This window comes from Choloepus didactylus, chromosome 6 (genome assembly GCF_015220235.1).
Source record: "Choloepus didactylus isolate mChoDid1 chromosome 6, mChoDid1.pri, whole genome shotgun sequence".
Classification (NCBI taxonomy): Eukaryota; Metazoa; Chordata; class Mammalia; order Pilosa; family Megalonychidae; genus Choloepus; species Choloepus didactylus.
This window is the reverse complement of record NC_051312.1, coordinates 148,766,264-148,784,765: the sequence shown is the minus strand read 5'-3', so window position 1 is coordinate 148,784,765 and position 18,502 is coordinate 148,766,264. Positions and strand designations below refer to the sequence as shown.

Sequence of the window (18,502 nt, the reverse complement as noted above, 5' to 3'; positions counted from 1 at the left end):
TCAAAGGTGTGACCTGCCTGGGCAAGTCATGTGGGCTCTGTGGGTCTCATTTGCTCCGTAACCCATGAGGATTTTGAACCAAGTGGTCTCTAACGCTCTTCTCAGTTGTGCTACCCTCTATGCAATGGATGCCAAAAACTTCTGCCTTCATTCTACATTAAGGCAGTACGGGCTAAAGAAAAAGTAAGGGAGGGAGAGCCAAGGAAGAGAGAATGGCTGGTGCACTTCTATTCATTCTTCAAGACCCCTCTAAAATGTCCCCTCCTCCATGGAATTTTTCTTTTTCCTTTCGCAGCTCTTTTCACTCCCTCTCTGTTTTCTAATAATTATTTGTTCACATTTTTGTCTCCCTTAAATCAGATATCATGAATTATTTATTCATTTAATCTCCAGAACCTCATGCAGTATCTGAACATTAAACTCAAATTGTTATTTCATAAATGAAGATGCTGAGAAAAGTTATTGTAATGTTTGCTATAATCCTCATCGGCAAAAATCATTTACCAAGCTTATTTTTCTCTCTCTCTCTCAATCAAACCAAACCCCCCAAATCACCACTTTTAAAATGAATTGACATGGCTACATTTTGTTAGGAAAAAAACTTCAGGAATCCTTGAAACCTTCTTTTTCACAAGCAAAACTCCCAACTGCCAGCTTTGAAAATAAGCAGTATCCATTTCATTCTAGGATCCAAACGTTTTCTCTCACGGAGTAACAACTGCGAGTTGCATCTTTGTCAATATTGCAAAATATTTTAAAACACTGTTGTATTTTCACAACTAGAGGCAAAGCGGGAAAAGCTTTGGCGTCTTGTCTCGTATGCCAGATGAAATCGAGTGGAACAAGGGAGCTGGTGCACAGAACTGAGGTTCCATGCAAACCTTAACAAGATGGGACTACATCATGCCTGATCCTGGAGAAAACTCAAAGTGCAGGAGAGAAATGCACTTACCTTCTTTAACATTCAGTCGCGAGGATTGGTCTGTGTGGGAGGTTGTGTTATAGGCCAACAGTGAACCTGGAAAGGCAAAGCAAAAACAAGTTATAGACACACACACACAAATGCTCTGAGATGAAGAGAGAGAGAGATTATTCCTCAAGGGAAAGAAAAAGTTAATGCAACCCATTTTGTTGGAGCCAGTCCTGCAGGACTGTAACAGCTTGGCGGAGTTAGGGTCAGAGTTAGTGAGGACAGACTGCCTGTGGGTGGAGCAACGGTGTCTCCATGCTAAGCCGCCATGTTTGTTGCTCTGAAGTTCTTGGAGACCACACTGTGTCACGGAAAGAACCCAAGACTGGGAATGCCTCCACTAGGTTCTGGTCCTGGCTCTGCTACTAACTCAATGTGTGCCCTAGGGTAAGTGATTTTACATGTCTAGACCTTAATTTCTTCATCAGAAAAATGAAGGGATGGAGTGGAACAGGGCTTGGCAAACTTTGTCTATAAAGGACCAGAGTAAATATTTTAGGCTTTGTGGGCTGTATACTCGTACATTCTTCTTTGTCTTGCTTTTTTTTTTTTAAACAACGATTTAAAAATATAAAAACCATTCTTAGCTCAAGGGCAGGACAAGAACAGGCCACGGGCCAGCTTTGGGCAAATTTGGCCAACAGGACGTCGTCTGCCACATCCTGGACTAGGGCGGATTAAAATTCCTTCCAGCTGTGATATTCTTTGGTTTTTGTGTACAGGTGGAGTTAAGAGACCTGACTATCCATCATTGGTGGAGGAAGTTGGGAAGTGGGTGGGGGTAAGGGTGGGAGTACTCCAGATAGCTACCTTTGTCTCCCTTTGCATATGTCTCTAAGAGAATTCAACTAAATCTGAGTAACACATTGAGTTTTCTGTCATCCCAGATGACATCTTCTAAAATGAGGCTTTAATGCAAACCTACACTGTATCACGCCCTAGAGGATTTTGAAGGGATGGTACTTTTTTTCGTTTCACATAAAACACATTCTCCCTTCTTTCCTATAACCAGATTTGTTCCCTTGTTTAGAGCAAATTCAAGAGTTAGGCATTTTTGAGATTCTCCCTGAGAATGTCCTGGGGATACCCTAAAGGGCCATCAAGTCCAGGGCTGGGATTTGCTTAGATACAGGATGTGAAAAGTCTTTCTAAACAATCCTTCTCCCTGCCCCCTGTGGCAGAGTGGACTCACTTTGGTGCCAAGGCTTGGAACAGGGAACAGGCTCCCAAAACACTCCTATTTATTTTTAGTCTCCAGTCTAGGAGCCAAACCAAAGGATGGATCCCGAAGCGGGGCTGCTCCCTCACCCAGCTGTGGGCGTGGGTTTTGCGCCTTGGAGAAAATGTATGCCCTGGAGAGAACGTGTGCCCCACCAGGTCAGACAACGAGGAATTGAATTTTATAACCGCCAAGAGCATACGATTTCTGGCTCGGGCAACTGTCACTTCTAGTCCCAGACAAAAATGGGGTGGGGGGTGGAGGGCAGGGTGGGGAGTTGAGCCTGCCACATGACAAGAGTGTGGCTGTGGATACCATTTTAGAAATGAGATGGTCACACGGAGGTAATATCCAAGAACCAGCTACTTTTGGTTATTCCATTCTCAAGAACACCAACAACACAGTGAGGCTTGGACAACTTCATTTTAATGTAAGTTGCTCTGCAGATGGGAGCTGGGAAAATAAACCTTTCAGTTTACCTAAACTTGCTAAGCTGCAGGCTCTTTCTTCATCTGTAAAATGGGCCAGTAGTTGTGGCACCTACCTGACATGGCTGTTTTGAGGATAAAATAAAATCATGCATGTAAAGTGCTCAGAACAGACCCTGGCTCAAAACACACGTTCAGTGAATGGGATCTGTTACTGTTTTTGCATCCCCTTCTCCCACAGACATTATATTTACATATAATAAAAGCCCTTTGTAAAAAGGGCTGACTGAGCATTTTTCTTGTCCTCTGGAATTAGAGTTATGAATGGGTTCCGCTGCAGTAAGAAATAATCCTCCATGACTGGAAGAAGGCTAAGAAATGGAACCAAACATTCCAAGGGAATAGAAAACATAAAAATCTCAGGAGTAAGACCAAGAATGTCTGCCTCTCGGTCCCAACATTCTCTCCCTTGGGCTAAAACCTCACTGCTGGAGCAAATAAATAAAAATGATGGTCTCTGAGTTGCTGACTGCCTAAGTCATTAGTGCAGATTTAGCTGAGAGCACGGAGCTTAGATAAACCACATTTATTAAATTTCCCCTTGGTGAAAGTTCTTCTTTGGGCACACATGAATTCCACAGGAAACTCCCAGAAAGCTGAGAGAAAGGGTCGTTTGACCCCTCCAAAGTTTGCATGAAATATATATTTCATGGTAACCTAGGAAAAGGATTTTGCCCTGAAGACTGTTCTCGGTTCAGGTTTCACTTCTGGAAGGAGAGGGTGCCTTCCTGGAGGAGGGCGAGGTGACGGGCAATTGGGCTCTCTCCCCAGGGGTCAACACTCCCTCCTCATCTCCCATTTTGAGCTAACCAGCTCCTCAGGCTGCAGAGGGTGTGGACAGTGCTCTTTTCTTATAAAGGAACTTGTTCTGATGCGGGAAGTTCCGCCCTGACGCCCAGGTCCCAACTCTATGGCTTCGAATTTCCTTCTCTGGGTTTGAAGCTCCTTCAGCCCCCGACACTGAGGGAGGCTAAGGTATTCCAGAATTCTTGTCCTTGCTGACACCAGAAGTTCTCAGAGGAAACAGATTCTAATGGGGAGGAGGGAAGCCAGTGCTCATGGAATGCACAGGCACTTCATCTGTCTACACTTTATGTAATTCTTAACACGGACTGTGGGAAGCCAGAACCACGGAATCCCTCCTTTGACAGATGAGGACATCAACGTTCAGAGAAGTCACGTTATTTGCCCAGCATCACACAGCTCAGAAAGCCAAAGAGGCAGAATTCTCACTCGGGTCTATCTCCGAAACCTGTTCTCAGTCCAGCAGACGCTGCAGTCTCCAGGCTAACTGAAGAAAGAGGCAAAATTCATCTGTGGCATTGGAAGTTGGGATAGTCATAACTTTTGTGAACACAGCAGAGGGTGGTGATTGAAAGGGGACAAAAGGGAGGCCTCTATTCAATTTCTTGACCTGGGTGATAGTTATACAGGCAGGTGAGGAAGTTCCCTTTGTGATAATTCCTCAAGTTTGTGCATTTATGATTTTTGCACTGCTCTGTACATTATATTTCAATTAAAAAGTTTACTTGCTAATGTACTTGTGCATTTATGCATACATGTGTATGCAAGCATGTATATATGTCTATTTATTTGGATCCCTTTTGCCCATGACATGACCGCTGCTGATGCAGCATGGCCTTCCTAAAATAAAAGCATACTAAAAAGTAATTTTCCAGTGTTTGAGCCCATTTGTCCCTGGATGCCGTATTTGGGGTCTGAACAGAGGAAGAAATGAACTCAGTGAAGCTTTGCAGGTGTGGGGCTGCAGCCTGACAATAGAGCTCTCTGCAGCACTGCACCCCTTCAGCCCAACCTGCTCTTTATGTGGAACACCTGGAGCTGAGGGCGACAACTGTCCGGGTGCCAAGGCTCTTTGTCTCCTGCCCCATTGTCAGCACAGAATTCACCAGCGCCGCCTCCCTCACTGCCAGTTTATTGAAGACTCTGTGTCTCCCTTTTCCTGCAGTCAATGGCCCGGACTGAAGTGGATGGGCTGGGGAGGGGGTGGGAAGTGGAAGAGATGGGAAATAAGGCTCCTGCAGCCTCTGAACAACAGGCCTGGCTGACTATTGAGATGGAGGGAAGTGTGGTCTTTTGTTCTGCCTGCACCCTGCTCTCTTTTCACCCTGCAGAACCCCCCGGGCCTGGAAGGGATAATAATTCACTCGCTTAATTGCCGAGAACCACCACCTTTGCCCGGCCATCTGAGGTTGCAGGTGGGAATACCACAAAATGCAGAATGTGTTTCCCATTAAATTTAAATTAAAAATGGCAATCAAGATAGATACCTTTTCTGTGGTCGCCCTGTCACATAATACATTTCATTCTCCTGGGTCACTGCTGTTTAAAAACGCAGGGCCTTAGAATTGATGGTAGGTCAATTCTTTTGTAAAATGAAAACAAACAAACAAATAAACAAAAACTCTTTTTCCTTCTTCTGCCTCTGGCTGCCCCCACCCAGGACCTTTCTGGTCTCCAACCAACTCCCCCCAGTGGTCTGAGTCTGAACTGCAGTGGGTGACGGTTCCACCCCAATCTTGACTTGTGAACGGCCAAATCTCATTTCCCGCAGCCTGCCTTCTGTAAATACAGCCTCTGCCAAGTGGGGTGTGTCTGAGAAAGATACTGGGGGAGCCGCCAATCGGGGCTGGCGTTTGGAGTGCCGCGGGGAAGAGAGACGGACGGGGTTAGTGTGGTGATAGGTTTGGCTTAATCTGCCTCATTCCAGGAGGCCGCAAGGAAAATTTTCGGAAAGCATTTATCTCTTGGTACAAATAAAAACAGAAAATGCGGTGGGAAAAGTGGCCTGGCCCCTTGATGCGGAAGCCACAGGGCAGGGAGGTGAATTCAGAAGCAGAGATGGGGGGACAGGTGTGCAGCAGCGTGAGGCTTCCAGAGCCAGAAGCCTGAGGCCATGGACCAGGTTTCAGAATGGAAATTAGGATAGCCAGGCTGCTCTCCATTGGCTGTGCCCTTTGGAACCAATTTCTGAAGCGCCCTAGACCTCAGTTTTGCAAACTTTAAAATGGGTGTTATAAATAGTTATCCACCTGATGTCCACCAGGGGGCGTCCTCTGCATCATAAAGGGAACTGGAAGCTGCTGGGCTGGGGGGGGGCTGGTGTTCCCCAGGAATTCTATGGGTGACCTTGAAGCCCCAGTGTGCACAGCACCACCTCATATTTCTGGAGCAGCTGAAATGCCAAGGTATGGCGGGATAAATGCTAGCACCCCTGGTCATCAGGCAGGGTTTAGAGTGGCTATTTCTTCTCCACTCTGGAAAATCCATATACAGTATTTAAATTTCACAAAGTACAATTCCCCTACAAGACTACCAGAATAAACACTCAAGCACCTTTTGTGAAAGTATAAATTTGATGCCAGGGGAATGTCGTATCTCACAAAGTTTCTGCTTTTCTACTAAAGTCCAGAGAGATCGGACACTTCGAGAAGGGCAATTCAACCAGGACTCAGAATTCTGTACAATTCACTTCCCAGGGGCTCGGCTCCCCGGTTCTCCTCCACTAACTTTCCTCGCCCCACAGTAACTGCTCCATCTGTGTTAAGGATCTCGGCTAGTTTCCTTCCACCTCTTGCCAAACTGGAAGTGTTTAACTCCACCCCTTCCCCACAAAAGGACAGATGACAAAGCTTCAGCAATTAGCACCCCTTCCCCCTGCCTCAACTCACTCACTCTCAACCTCTTTCCCCAAAGCACTGACCTCCCTGCCTAAGCACAAAACATCCGCTGGAAGCTGGTCTGGAAAAACAATAAAGCATGAGGGTGGCTCGATGAACGCTAGGGAGTTCCCAGCAATCCAGAGAGCTGACAGTGACCGGGCCAGGGCCCCCTGTGGGTGTCTTCTAAGTTCACCACCACCCAACACCAGGGGTCCAGGGGTTGGAACCTGAAGGCAGACACACACTCAAGCTGGAGGTCGTATCTCCTCCCCCAATTAAAAAGAGGCATGAATAAAGAAAAAAAAAAAAAAAATCTGCCCCTGGTGGTGGATCATTTCCAGTCTAGAACCCACACAAAGCCCCTAGACCATTACAATAAGATGTTGGGGCAAGTTGTTTTGTTGTCTTAAACATTAACACAACTATTCAAAATTTTGCCATTGCTGACAGCCATTGTTTTTGTAAACATTGCATGGACCACTTTATATTTAGACTTTTTTACCCACTCAACATTGTCTCATAAACATTTCCATGAGCATTTCATTTCAAACACAGAAGTTTCCATCCTGTGGATGCCCTATGGTTATCCAACCATCCTCCTGATTCTGGAAGATTGTCCTGCATTTTCGAAGCTCTTTCATGTATGTGCTTGATTCCATCTCCTTTCAACTGTGAAAATTTGCTCCACTAATAAATCCCTTTCTGGGAACTTCATGCTTTTCCTGCTCTGGGGCATCTTCCTTTATGTCTACAAACATGCCCAGGTCTTTTCTAGTCTTAAAAAAAGAGAGAGAAAGAAAGCGATCCACTACTTTTTCTTGCCATGCTACATCCACAAATACCAAACTCTCCATTCCCCACTTCTTCACAGCCTGCCACGCCTCTACCCATGTTATCCCAGAGAAAGTCTCCCCAGTGGTTTCCAATGGCCACCTCCCCAAATTCCTGAGCCTTTCGAGCAGGTCATACTTTGGGGTCTGTGCATCTGTGATGGGAAGGACTTGGGACTTGGGCTGTTTATGGACCCGTAAGAAAGCAGAGCCCGGGAATTACATGGCATGGATGGTCTTTCCCCAGTGGAGTCAGAATGTGAGAGAACACTCTGCCAACAAGGACACCTGCTGTGGTACCTAAAATATTGGGCCCTTTAAATGTCCAGAATGTGTTGCTTATGTACATCTCTTTCTCCACAAAAGAAGGAAATGAGTCAGCAGTTCCTGAACCTCCTGCCACAGAGGATCCCAGGGAGAAGCAGAGAAGGCAGCACTTGCCAGGGTCGTGGCTCTGCTGGTCTGTCCTTCTAGTTGCCCAACCTCTCTGTACCCACCTCCACCCCCACCCTGCCTAGGATCACGGCACTGTGTTCATTAAAGACCTGTTTTTTATTCTCCAAACACTTACAGGCTGAGAAATATAGATCCCAAGCTCAGAAAAGCTTGGAGGAAAATGGCCCCCATTTTTAAAATTGTTTCTTGGGCTACCTGGTGTTGCAGCAAGAATCAGATAGGAAGTAACTGCTCTGGTGTGAATATAATGCAGCATCCACACTCTCCCGCTGGTTACCAGATACCCTCAGAGAGGTGCCTGATGGCCTGGGGCACCGGTGGAAACTTCTGAAGGCATTTTTAATTTTTTTTAGTTTTTACAGCCAGTGTGTGCTCCCCCACCCCTGAGGTGCATGATTGCAGAACCAGCAGAGGATTACAGAGCTGGCAAGTTAAAGGCCACCTGGAAAATGGAGACAATAATGAAGCAAACAACACAGAGCCAATGAAACAAGGGAAAGCGGCACCATAGGGGCTGTCAACAATCTCGGCTTTGGAAGGGACCTTGAAATCATCCAAACACCTTCCTCCCACAAAAGTCCTAGCCTTTCTGTCTAGCAGCAGCAAACCTGCTGCATCCTGAGGCTGTCCAGTCCTTATTTGGGCAGGACCGACTGTTTGCAAGCCCCAGAATAAGAGTGAACCCAAATCTGTCTTCCAGAAGCTTCCATTCTCTGATCCTAGTACCATCTTTTCATGCCACAGAACAAACCTTCACCTACTTAGGGGTGGACGTACCACCTTAGCCTGGATTTCTGGGAAGAGTGAGGCTGGGTTTCTCAGGGGCCCTAAAAAGACTTCCATTCCCATACTCTGTATGCACATTAGATCAGAGGACAGGATTGATGGGCACTTGGGTCCAGAGAGCCCTCACATTGGAAAAATTCACTGGACAGCTATCTGCTTTCTTCCATAGGCCCTCCCTTTCCAAAACTCTTTTAGTTTTCCTGGATGTTAACAGGAGAAAGCTACAGTAGATCCTAATGCACCTGTAGCATCCACTACTAACCCTGTTTAGCGAGGAGGTGAGGAGGCAGCAGCAGTAGGAGCCACCAGGTAAAGGTGGGGTCAAGGGGTGTCAGAATGAGCCCAAAGAGAAGAGGAAGTTAATATGTACATTTGCAAAACCTTAAATCCTAAATCCATGGATCCAGAATTCCCTGTGGGAACTTTAAATCATTGCTCAGGAAAACATCAGTCAGGGTATCCACCTCTAAATAATTACAGGGCAAAGGAGTCTCTGCAAAGGGGAAGAGATCGACTTTCTCACGGGAAGTGTGACACGAGCCTCTGGCAGACGCCGAAAGGCCACCACTCTCTCCTTTGCCTCCCTTTCATTATTTTGCTTCCCTCCACCTTCTGCAAGATGGACACTTGACACTAGGATGCTGCTTGTCCCCTCCCAGGGTCTGCAGGAGTCGCTGTGACCCTGGTGACTTCACGGGGCAAGAATGTGTTGCTACTTCAGCTTCAGTTCTACACAAACTGATAGCACGGGGACGCGTTTCCACTTCCTGGGTTGGCTCCCTGGGAAACCGGTCACCGTCTGTGCAGGAGGGGGCTTCACGGGGACCCAGCCTGAGACCCTGGGCCACCCAGCGGCAGCCAGACCACTTACTTTCCCTGAGGTAGCTGAGGTGTGACAACAGCACTTCTGTGTTGTAGAGGGAGGTGGCTCGGAGGAAGTCCTCCTTGTTCATTTTACACAGTTCCTTGCCGTCCATGTTCTGGAAAAAGGACGTGTCGATCTCCATCAAGCCGTACTCCTTTATGGCCCACTCCAGCCACTGACGCACGTGCTCCTGCGTCCACAGGGTGGGGTCTGCAGGGAGAGGGACCAGTGAGCCAGGGCCACCGGTGGGCAGGGAGGCCCCCACCTCGTTCAGCTGCAGCTTGTCTGAAGGGTGTCTGCCCACCACCACCTCCTCTCTCTCTGTCTCATTCTCTCTGTGTCTTTCTCTCCCTCCCTCTCTCCTCCCCTCTCTCACAGAGGACAAGCCAGAGTCCCTTCCAATTGCCCCTTCCAGGACACCTGCCAGCTCTAGGGTAGCTGGCACTGCCCAAGCCACTTAGTGCTCTGGGGAGGGTCTTGGAAGCCTGTTCCGATGGGACAGGCTTCTAAGAACTGAGAAATGGTGGCATCAAAATGCAAATGACTCCCATGCCACAAACCCAGGGACAGATGTCTCTGGAAAGACAAACCTTGTGTGTTTTTAAAACATTCTTGATTCCATGGAAGAACTCAGATCTCTCAGCTGGCTATAGAAATATGTGTGTGTGTGTGTGTGTGTGTGTGTGCGCGCGTGCACACATCTAATATTCCTGGAATTCCATCTGTGCAGTGGGAAAACTGAGCAGTGCCAGTCTTTAATGTAAATCCAGTCTGGGTTTTCTCCTCTTGGGGGAAGCAGTGTTGAAATTTCTACTAGATTAGCCCCAAAACATTTCTGAAGTGTTTGGATATTTAAATCCCCAAAGATGAGAAATGTCAGGGTAAGTAAATGTTTAAGCTCTTGAGTAATTATCAATACTATAAACATCGAGGTCAATTCCACTTTAGGGTCTCCATAACACCTTGGCCAGGTGTGTAGGGGGTAGGGTGCACTTTGAGTGCAAGTGATGAGTTCCAGCAGGTTCCAGGGGTGGGTAGAGGCATTATGGCTCATGACCCACCCCTGTCTCTCTGGAAGCCATCTCCCTGTTTGGCGACTGGTAATTAATCAATTAGCAAATCAATAGGTACTTAAAATATAGTTCATAACAGACAAAAAAATACATGGCCTCTGCCCTCCAGAAACATCTACATACACAAAACATTTACAACACAAGGTGGGAAAGCAACAAATTTTTTGCTGCTAGTTGAAGGAATCACAGGCAGAGGGGAACGGTGTGAATTTGGAGAGTCCTGGAAGGCTTCCTGGAGGAGGCACGACTCAACACTTTAATGTCTGTTGGCTTCTAGCCCCCAGCTTCTACCGGGCCTGTTGCATTTGGTGCATCTATTTGGCAGGCATATGTGCTATCTCTCAACTGTTGCTGCACCGTGCTATTTTTACTTATCAAAAATATCTTGCAAAATGAGTTCTGTTGACCCTATTTTACAGATGGAAAGTGGAGTCTTAAAAGGTTAAATCCCTTGCCCAAAGTCCCATCTATGGGAAGTGTCTGAGCTGAAATTCGCATCAAAATCTTCACAGGATTTCACGCCACTGAAGAGGTAGTTTTCCCGCCAGATTTCCTGCTCCTCACTAGCCTAAACTCACCTGTAAATTACTCCATTCTTATGCCAAAAAATAGAGTTCCTCTTAATGCTTCATTGTACAAACATTCACTCTTCAATGTCTTGCTGTGTTTTACTTATTCTCTTTTACTCTCCCCGAAGCAGTTAGGAATAGGCATGGGCCATTGATAAAATGGAAATAATTTTGCAACCGTTTCAGAATTCTAAAGAAAAATATCCTGGGTGGGGGCTGGGGAGAGTTGGATTATATGGCATATTATTTCATCCTATCCCCTTCACTTCTCCTCATTCCTCACTTTTAGTATCTGTGGCCTCAAATTCCATTTTTAATTTATTTTATTATTTTCTCCCTTGCTTTGGGCTCTATCTCAATATTATTTCTCTCCCACCACGGCACGATGTATTATAAATCTTCTGCTCTGTATCATGCTAAACTCTTCCAAATGTACTTCCTGGATGATTTAGACCTAGTTTCTTCCCATCTGAACACGGAGCTGGTGATTAACTAGGGTCCTCGTTTATGCTTGTCTTAATGTCCCACCATAAATTCAATTGGTTGTCCCACCAACGTTTTATTGCCCTGATTTGTGGACTTGCACAAACGAGACCCTCTCTCCTGTCCAGGAGGCTGACCTGGACAAAGCCAAAATGTCTAGGGATAAGCTTAGGGACTTAACAAGGCAAAGTAATTAAGTAAATCCATACGCAGCTAGTGAATTCCTTATGGGGACGGGCTTTAAAACTGTTTGATAGGAACAGATGATATTTTCCTTGTTACTTAGCCCACTGAAGACGGGCAGGCTGCAAGTCTCTGTTGAAGGTGTCTGGACACCAATCCCGAGTTGGGGTGCCAACCAGGGAGCCCGGCCACTTCTGCTCCCTCTCCCTAGCCCCGCCCCAAAGCGAGATACCTGAACCACCAAAATGAGGTGCTCACCCCCGAGGGGACCCCTCTGATCCCCTAGCCCTGCAGTCCCCAATTTTCATGCTTGGAGCTGTTTGCCCAAAGCAAACAAAATGAGCAAAAGCCTGATGAGACTGGATTTTGCCTTGGGAGTAGAAGGTGGTTCCTGCTGTGTCAGGTGTTACCCAGTTTCATTGTCCGTCTTCTTCTGAGGAGGGACATGCCTCTTTGGAGCCTTAGGTAACTATAAATGCACCTGGAACAAGCATCATTAAGTGGCCTCCTGAGGAATGTGGGTGACCAATGAGTGAGTAATGTAGATAAAGCAACTTGCATGGCACCTGACACCCAGAAAGAGCTCCATAAATGGCAGCCACATTTCCTCTTCTGTGTTAAGTCGCATGCTCATAGAAGAAGGAAACTAAAGATGCTTTAAGTCCTATGGGGCAGGGAAAAATCTATGCCCACCCATCAGCCCCACTGTCTTCTGCTTCACTGCTCACATCTTCCACTTCCCAGTCATATTTGGCCAGAATACGTGGCTGTACCCACAGCCCACCCCCAAACCCCATGGAAAACAAATACAAAGGAGCAAGGAAAGAAAGGCCTATTGACGACTGGACCTTTTCCACCAGCAAGCAAATTCCTTTGGGCCACCTCAAAGAGATGTCTGATCTTTTGCTTCCGAGACACAACTGCATTTTCACTTTTCCAAAAGGGAAGGGCTTTTGCCTATTTGGTAAAGTTGCTTGGGTAAGAATAATTTTAATCCCCGCCCCATTATTCGCTTCACTTCAGATTTGGATGTTCTTGCTCCCTTCTACCTGGCACAAAGTCTACATGTTGCAGTTTTCAGGATCCTTTTTTTTTTTTTTTCCCCCAAGTTTCCTTTTAACCAGGCAGCTGAGCTGGTTAGGGCCAGGGGAAGCAGAGCAAAGGGTTGGACAAGGATTTTATTTTCTGTAACAAACAGCCCCAATACCTAGGAAAACTCGGCTATTTTTACATCATGCCATAACTTGCTGTACACATGTTAAGGCGCTCCATTTGTTAAATATAGCTGTTTCTATTTTAAAACCCAGAGAGCTGGCTGTAATTTTGGAAAGGTGGAAACCTGCAGATGCTAGTAAGCCCATGCCTGGTGGACAGGACAGATTTCTGCAGCCGCCTCTGTCCTTCAAGGCAAGGGTGGACATGCCTGGAGGTTGGTGGGACTCCTTTGGGTTCCCTCGGCCCTGCCTCTGCTCTCCTCTCTTTGCAGACCTAGTTCCTACGACGCTGGGCTGCTGACATAGCGTCTGTTACGTGACCTGTTGGAGGGTGGGACTTCTGGTATATGAGCACCTCAGGGTTTTGGTGACATTTGGGATACGTCTTGGAGGGCAGTGAGGGAGTAAGAGAAGAGGTGCAGCTTTCCATCGAGACTAAGACATCTGCCTTAAATGCCCACTTCAACTACCGACCCCAGTGCAGGAGAAAGCAAATGCCAGCCAGGCCGCCCGGTTCCCACATTACCTGCGGGGACGATGACTCTCCTCTCGTTTGTGGTCATGTTGGGAGGGGGCCCGTTCTTCTCGTCCATGTAGGTGTTGTAGGTCATGGGGGTGGCCTCGCCTCCGCCAACCAGCTTGCTGCATTTGCTAACGCTGCAGTCCACCGGAGACTCCCTGAGAGCGAGAGGAGAGAAAGCCCAACGGACAGTCACCCCGGGGCGGCCGGCTGCCCAGCACCCTCTGCCTCTGAACCACAGGCCAGTAGTTTGCGGGCAGGGGTCGGCCGTGTCCCAGCCCTGTTTGGTGGAATGATGACAATGACGATGGCTTTTGCCACCAGTTTCCTTCAAATCCCGCCTATCCTGTAATAATGGCACTCAACAGCCTTGGGTAGCAACTCCCAACTTCAGAATAAAGTCTAACTTACGGGGTCCTTCCCACCCTACATCTTTAGCCTCAGTGCTTGGCACCCTACCCTTCAATGACACGTGCACGCTCCTTGTCCCCAGACACAGCACCTTGTTTTGGCCTTGGTCACAGGACAACCACGCCGTGTGACACTTAACTTGGCACGTGTCCTACCCCTGCTGACCTGTGAGATTTCTGAGATTGCACCATCATATATAAATACATATATATATATATATATATATATATATATATATATATATATGTGGCCTCTTTTACCTTCCAGAGTGCTTGAGGAGAATGATAAATATTTCCTGAATCAATATTTCTATTGCACATATGCACATACATCCTTTTAATGAATTTCTCAACCACTGTTCTAGTTCACCTTCCCAAAAACCCTCCACAGTAGGCATGGCAAGGGTTAATATCTCCTTTTGATGATTAAAGAAACCAAAAGGCTTTATGCCTGCCCCAGGGTCATGCAGCTGGTAAAGGGGGCAGTAGGACTTAGGGCCTCTCGAAACCCACCTGCAAAGGAGTTGGTTTTATGCGTAAAGGAGTAACAGAATCCAGGAATTTCCACCTGAAAGGGAGGCTGTGGCCCCTGTGGCATTTTGCAGTCCTGGTGACCAAGGTCACCAGGAAGCAATTTGGAAGGACACGAAGGCAGAGAGAATTACCCAACCTGGCGTTGAACTACATAAGCCCACTGGGCAGCTGATGTTTTGCAACATCGGTACCGAGAGACAGCTGACTGGTTTCACTTCAACCATAAGCCGCCATCTCCAGCGGCTGACGCCCCCCAACCCACCACCTCTGTCCCATCAGATGCCCTGGAGCGGACTGGCCAACCACTTCACGTACCACTCCATGTGACCCCCTGTGCAGAGTCACAGTTTCCTCCTGGGTGCCTGGGGAAGTAGGCAGCAGTAGAACCTAAGGGGCCTGGAAGGCCACCACGAGGTAGCAGCTGCTGTTATAACAAGCAGGAGGCACTATCCTGGCCCTGGGAGAAAGCCAGTCCTTCAAAGAGCTCCAGACCAGGCCTTCAGGCCCTGAGGAGTTCAGCTAAGGTTCAGACTGCAGCCTTCCAACTCTGCAGCCCACCAGCCAGCCCTTGGCACCTTCCTGAGGCCTGGCTGCAGCCCGCAGCCCTCTGCCACCAGGCTGTGGGCAGCAACTTCACATCACAAGGACTTAAGGAGCAGGCCATGCCAGACAGGGACCCACCCATCCCACGGCGGGGAGGTGGCAGCCCCCAAGCAGCAATATGGTGAAGCGAAACCAGCCACTAACCCAGGAAAAAGGAGGAACGGCTCAGGGCTTCCCAGAGAAGCGGGCATGGGCGGGGAGGCCCGCGCACAGTCAATAAGGAAAATTAAATGAATTTGTTTCTTAATCCGAATGGAAAAAAATATTGAAGATCACTTATCATAGCCGAGAGATAAATGCTCCACTGAGATATTAGGAGTCAGACGGTAATTTTTTCCTGATGTCTTACAGAGGGAACATGGGCTGAAAATGAAAATAAGATGTATAACTTACACATGTTAGAATTTAAGGTTTTACTATTCGCCTACTGTTTTTCCAGGCAGAGAACCAAGAACCAGCCGTCAGAGTCCCAGATTGCTGAAGGTTTAATGTCCCCACGGCGGTCAGAGGGGAGGCAGTAGCACATCAGGGCTTTTCACCAGAGTTTGGCCCTTTGGCTTCTGCTGTTGAAGGACTTGGCCTGAGATGAAGCAGTCCCAGAAAAACGCTGGTGCCGGCCAGCCTCTGAGCTGAGCTCGCCGGGCCCACCCCCACGGTTGAGTGCATGCACACACACAAACACGCGCACACATGCAGACACACACACATGCATGCAGACATGCACACACAGACACAAACATGCACACAGACACAGAGAATAAATGAAAAAAAGGTGAACTGCTGGGTAAAAGATGCCTGGTAAAAACATAGACAGACAGACACACATGTGCATGCAGACACACACAGACATGTACACACACACTCAGGCACACAAACATGCACACAGGCACAAATATACAGCATGCGCACACATAGACATATACACACATACAAACACGTGTGCATGTGCACAGAGAGACACACACACAGACACACGTGTGTGCACACATGCACACAACATGCATATACAGTCTAGCAGCTTTTCCCCTCAAGTGAAGCCGAAGTTTGGAGGATTAAGCCAGCCTTCCACCAAGAGAGCAATTTTTTCGTGGGCTCAGTGGAGGCGGGTGGGGTTGAGGTAGCAAATACTTCCCCTACAGATAGCAGAGGCCAGAGATGTCCAAAAAGGAGAGTGGAGCCAGTATGTAGGGTGGGAAGAGGTGATCCCGGCTCCCACAGGCATTTCCCCCTTTAGAGACATCAGGAGACGATAGCTTTTTTCAAGCTTTTAGCTTGCCTTTCTTTGCCTATCAGTGGGTGAGTGAGGATTTCTGAGTTAAAAGCTGGCCTCTGGCAACGCAGAGGTGAGAATTCAAAGCCTCAGGACTTACCCAAACTAAGCAACCCCCTATGGTTTGCAGAAGTGTAACAAAGAACCAATGGCAGGGCCAGTCCCCAGGGCCAGCAGTGGAGGAGAATAAATGAAAAACAGGCAAAATGCTGGGTAAAAGATGCCTGGTAAGAAGAGCAGGCTGGGAGCGTGAGGTTGGCACCTGTTTGGGAGGGAGACGTGAAGGAGGCAGAGGAAGGTGTAAGAGTATAGCCCATGGGTCCCAGGCGGATGCTAGAAGCTGGTGCCTGTTTGCTTTGTCCAGTGATTGGAGCCTCCTTGTTTGTTATCCATAGAAGTTCCCACAGTTTTGCTCCCTGCACACTCACACCTTTCAGCTCCTGCTCTCTAGCTGGTCAAGGGGAGCTGCCTGGGCACCTGTGGGCCTGCTGGGTACTTCACCCCTGGCTCAGACCCTGTCCTGGGGCAGGAACCTCTCTGCTCAGATCTGCAAAGGGGCTCCCTTAGAAGCAGCTCTGCCCACCCTGGACCCTCCCACTTGCCCCAGTGGCACTCCTCTGGCTGCTCCACTGCTCGGGAGCAGAAAGAAGGCAGGACCTATCTCCTGGGCCTCCCTGGGTCCCCCAAGCTCTCAGGCACTGTGCTCCACCAGGGCCAGGAAACACAAGCCTCTCTTGCTGCCATGGGACTGAACAGCTACAGCTAAGGGCGGGTACAGGTGAAGCACCGCATAAAGGCTGCTTTTTAATAAGGCAGCTGGTGCCTGTGAAGCAGGCCCATGAATACAAGAGGCGGGGGGGTGGCGAGAGGGGGCACGGATGGAGGGGAAGAGGTTTTGTCCTTTCCTTGCCGGCACTGCTGTTCATTTGAATTGCAACCTGTACTTAGGGCTGGCATGGGGTGGGGGGCCCAGGCAGCTGATAGCACTGGGTGGGGCAGGTGACAAGAGGGCCCCGGGGCTGCCACAATACGACAGGCAGGAGGCGGTGAGGGCAAGGGAAAGCAATGGCACAGACAGAAGGTTGCAGCACCGGTGCTGCAGGCCTTGCAGCCCTTGTGCTAACTGGAGGCATTCTTTTCACCACTGGGCATAAATTCTTAGAGCCTTTCTGGTTCTAGTTTTGCATGTCCCGTGAACATTGCTTCCAAAAGACTGCTAGTGATTTCCAAAAGTGCCTTGCAAACTGTGTGTTTGGATGAAAGGAGATTCCAAAGGCTTTCCTAAAGTCTAATTCCCAGACTATGCAAACATCTTCTCTAACTTCTCATTCAACTCAGAGTGACTCCACTCCAGGTCTATCACCTAGACCCAGAAAGCAGCAGCCCAGCTTACCGCTGAGGGATACCCAATATTCACACAGCTAATGTGGGTCTCAGAGGCCACCCAGGCCACACAATCACATGGGGACCTACTGAGGGGACTTTCCATGCAACATGCACATTGTACAAAAATTAAGGAATCTGTAGGATTCCCGTAGGGTCTGTGCACAGACGTGTGCATGTGACATGTTTGACTGCGAAAAGGAGATGCAGTAAGTTAAAAGCAAATTTCAAGAAAAGAAACAAAAGAACCACCCATATTAAGGGCAACACCTCAATCCAGTAGCTAATTTCATCTCCCTGCATAGTAGATCCTGAGAGCTTCTCCAGAATTCTAAGGATGGCTTCCCACAGGGTTATGTCTGACTTGTCTCATTCTCCAAGGTTCAGAATGTGGAGATTGATGCAAGCGCTCTGCAGTGAGGCCAAGTGACAGGGTGTGTGAGGTGGATCTCTCTGGGGGTCTAGTGCACGCAAACCCTGCTGCTCAGCCCAGGGGGAGTCAGAGAAGGTTGGTGCTGGGCTCACATCCTCCACACCAGACCCAAGTCAAGTAGGTCCTTGCATCTCCCCTTCCTACACTCACATTCTTTCTTTGGTGGGATGTTTTTCCCAGTCCCTGTGGTTGAGATGGGATGTAGCTGATGGTTATCTGGATCACGTTGCTGAAGTCTACGGCCAACCCGAAACCTATGGGCCATGCCCGTGCAGGACCAACCCACCCTAACAGATTCAACCACAGTAGGAAGATATGAAGAAAGAGAGAAGAGGACCTCCACAGGGTGGGCAGCCTGACATGGTCTGAGTTCCTCAGGTACTGGTCTCTGTAGCTGACCCTTTGCCCCTGGTCCAGACGACTCACTGCTGGGAATAAAAATTCAAGAAGACCCTCGTAGCTTCAGATGCACAGAACACCTCCTTCACACCAGAGACATAGGAATCCAGGGAGTCTCCAAAACGCACGCA

General features: G+C 48.2%; 1 protein-coding gene across 4 annotated transcripts in view; it reads right to left on the bottom strand.

Annotated features, from left to right (window-relative positions):
• Window positions 1-18,502, bottom strand: part of FLI1 (Fli-1 proto-oncogene, ETS transcription factor) — a 117,484-nt gene that overhangs the window by 27,571 nt on the left and 71,411 nt on the right. For all 4 annotated transcript variants that reach the window (XM_037841941.1, XM_037841938.1, XM_037841940.1 and 1 more), the window contains exons 3-5: window positions 13,346-13,497; window positions 9,304-9,507; window positions 953-1,018 (exon numbers count right to left, since the gene is read on the bottom strand). In XM_037841941.1, the coding sequence (XP_037697869.1) occupies window positions 953-1,018; window positions 9,304-9,507; window positions 13,346-13,497 (422 nt within the window). The remainder of the gene's footprint in view (window positions 1-952; window positions 1,019-9,303; window positions 9,508-13,345; window positions 13,498-18,502) is intronic.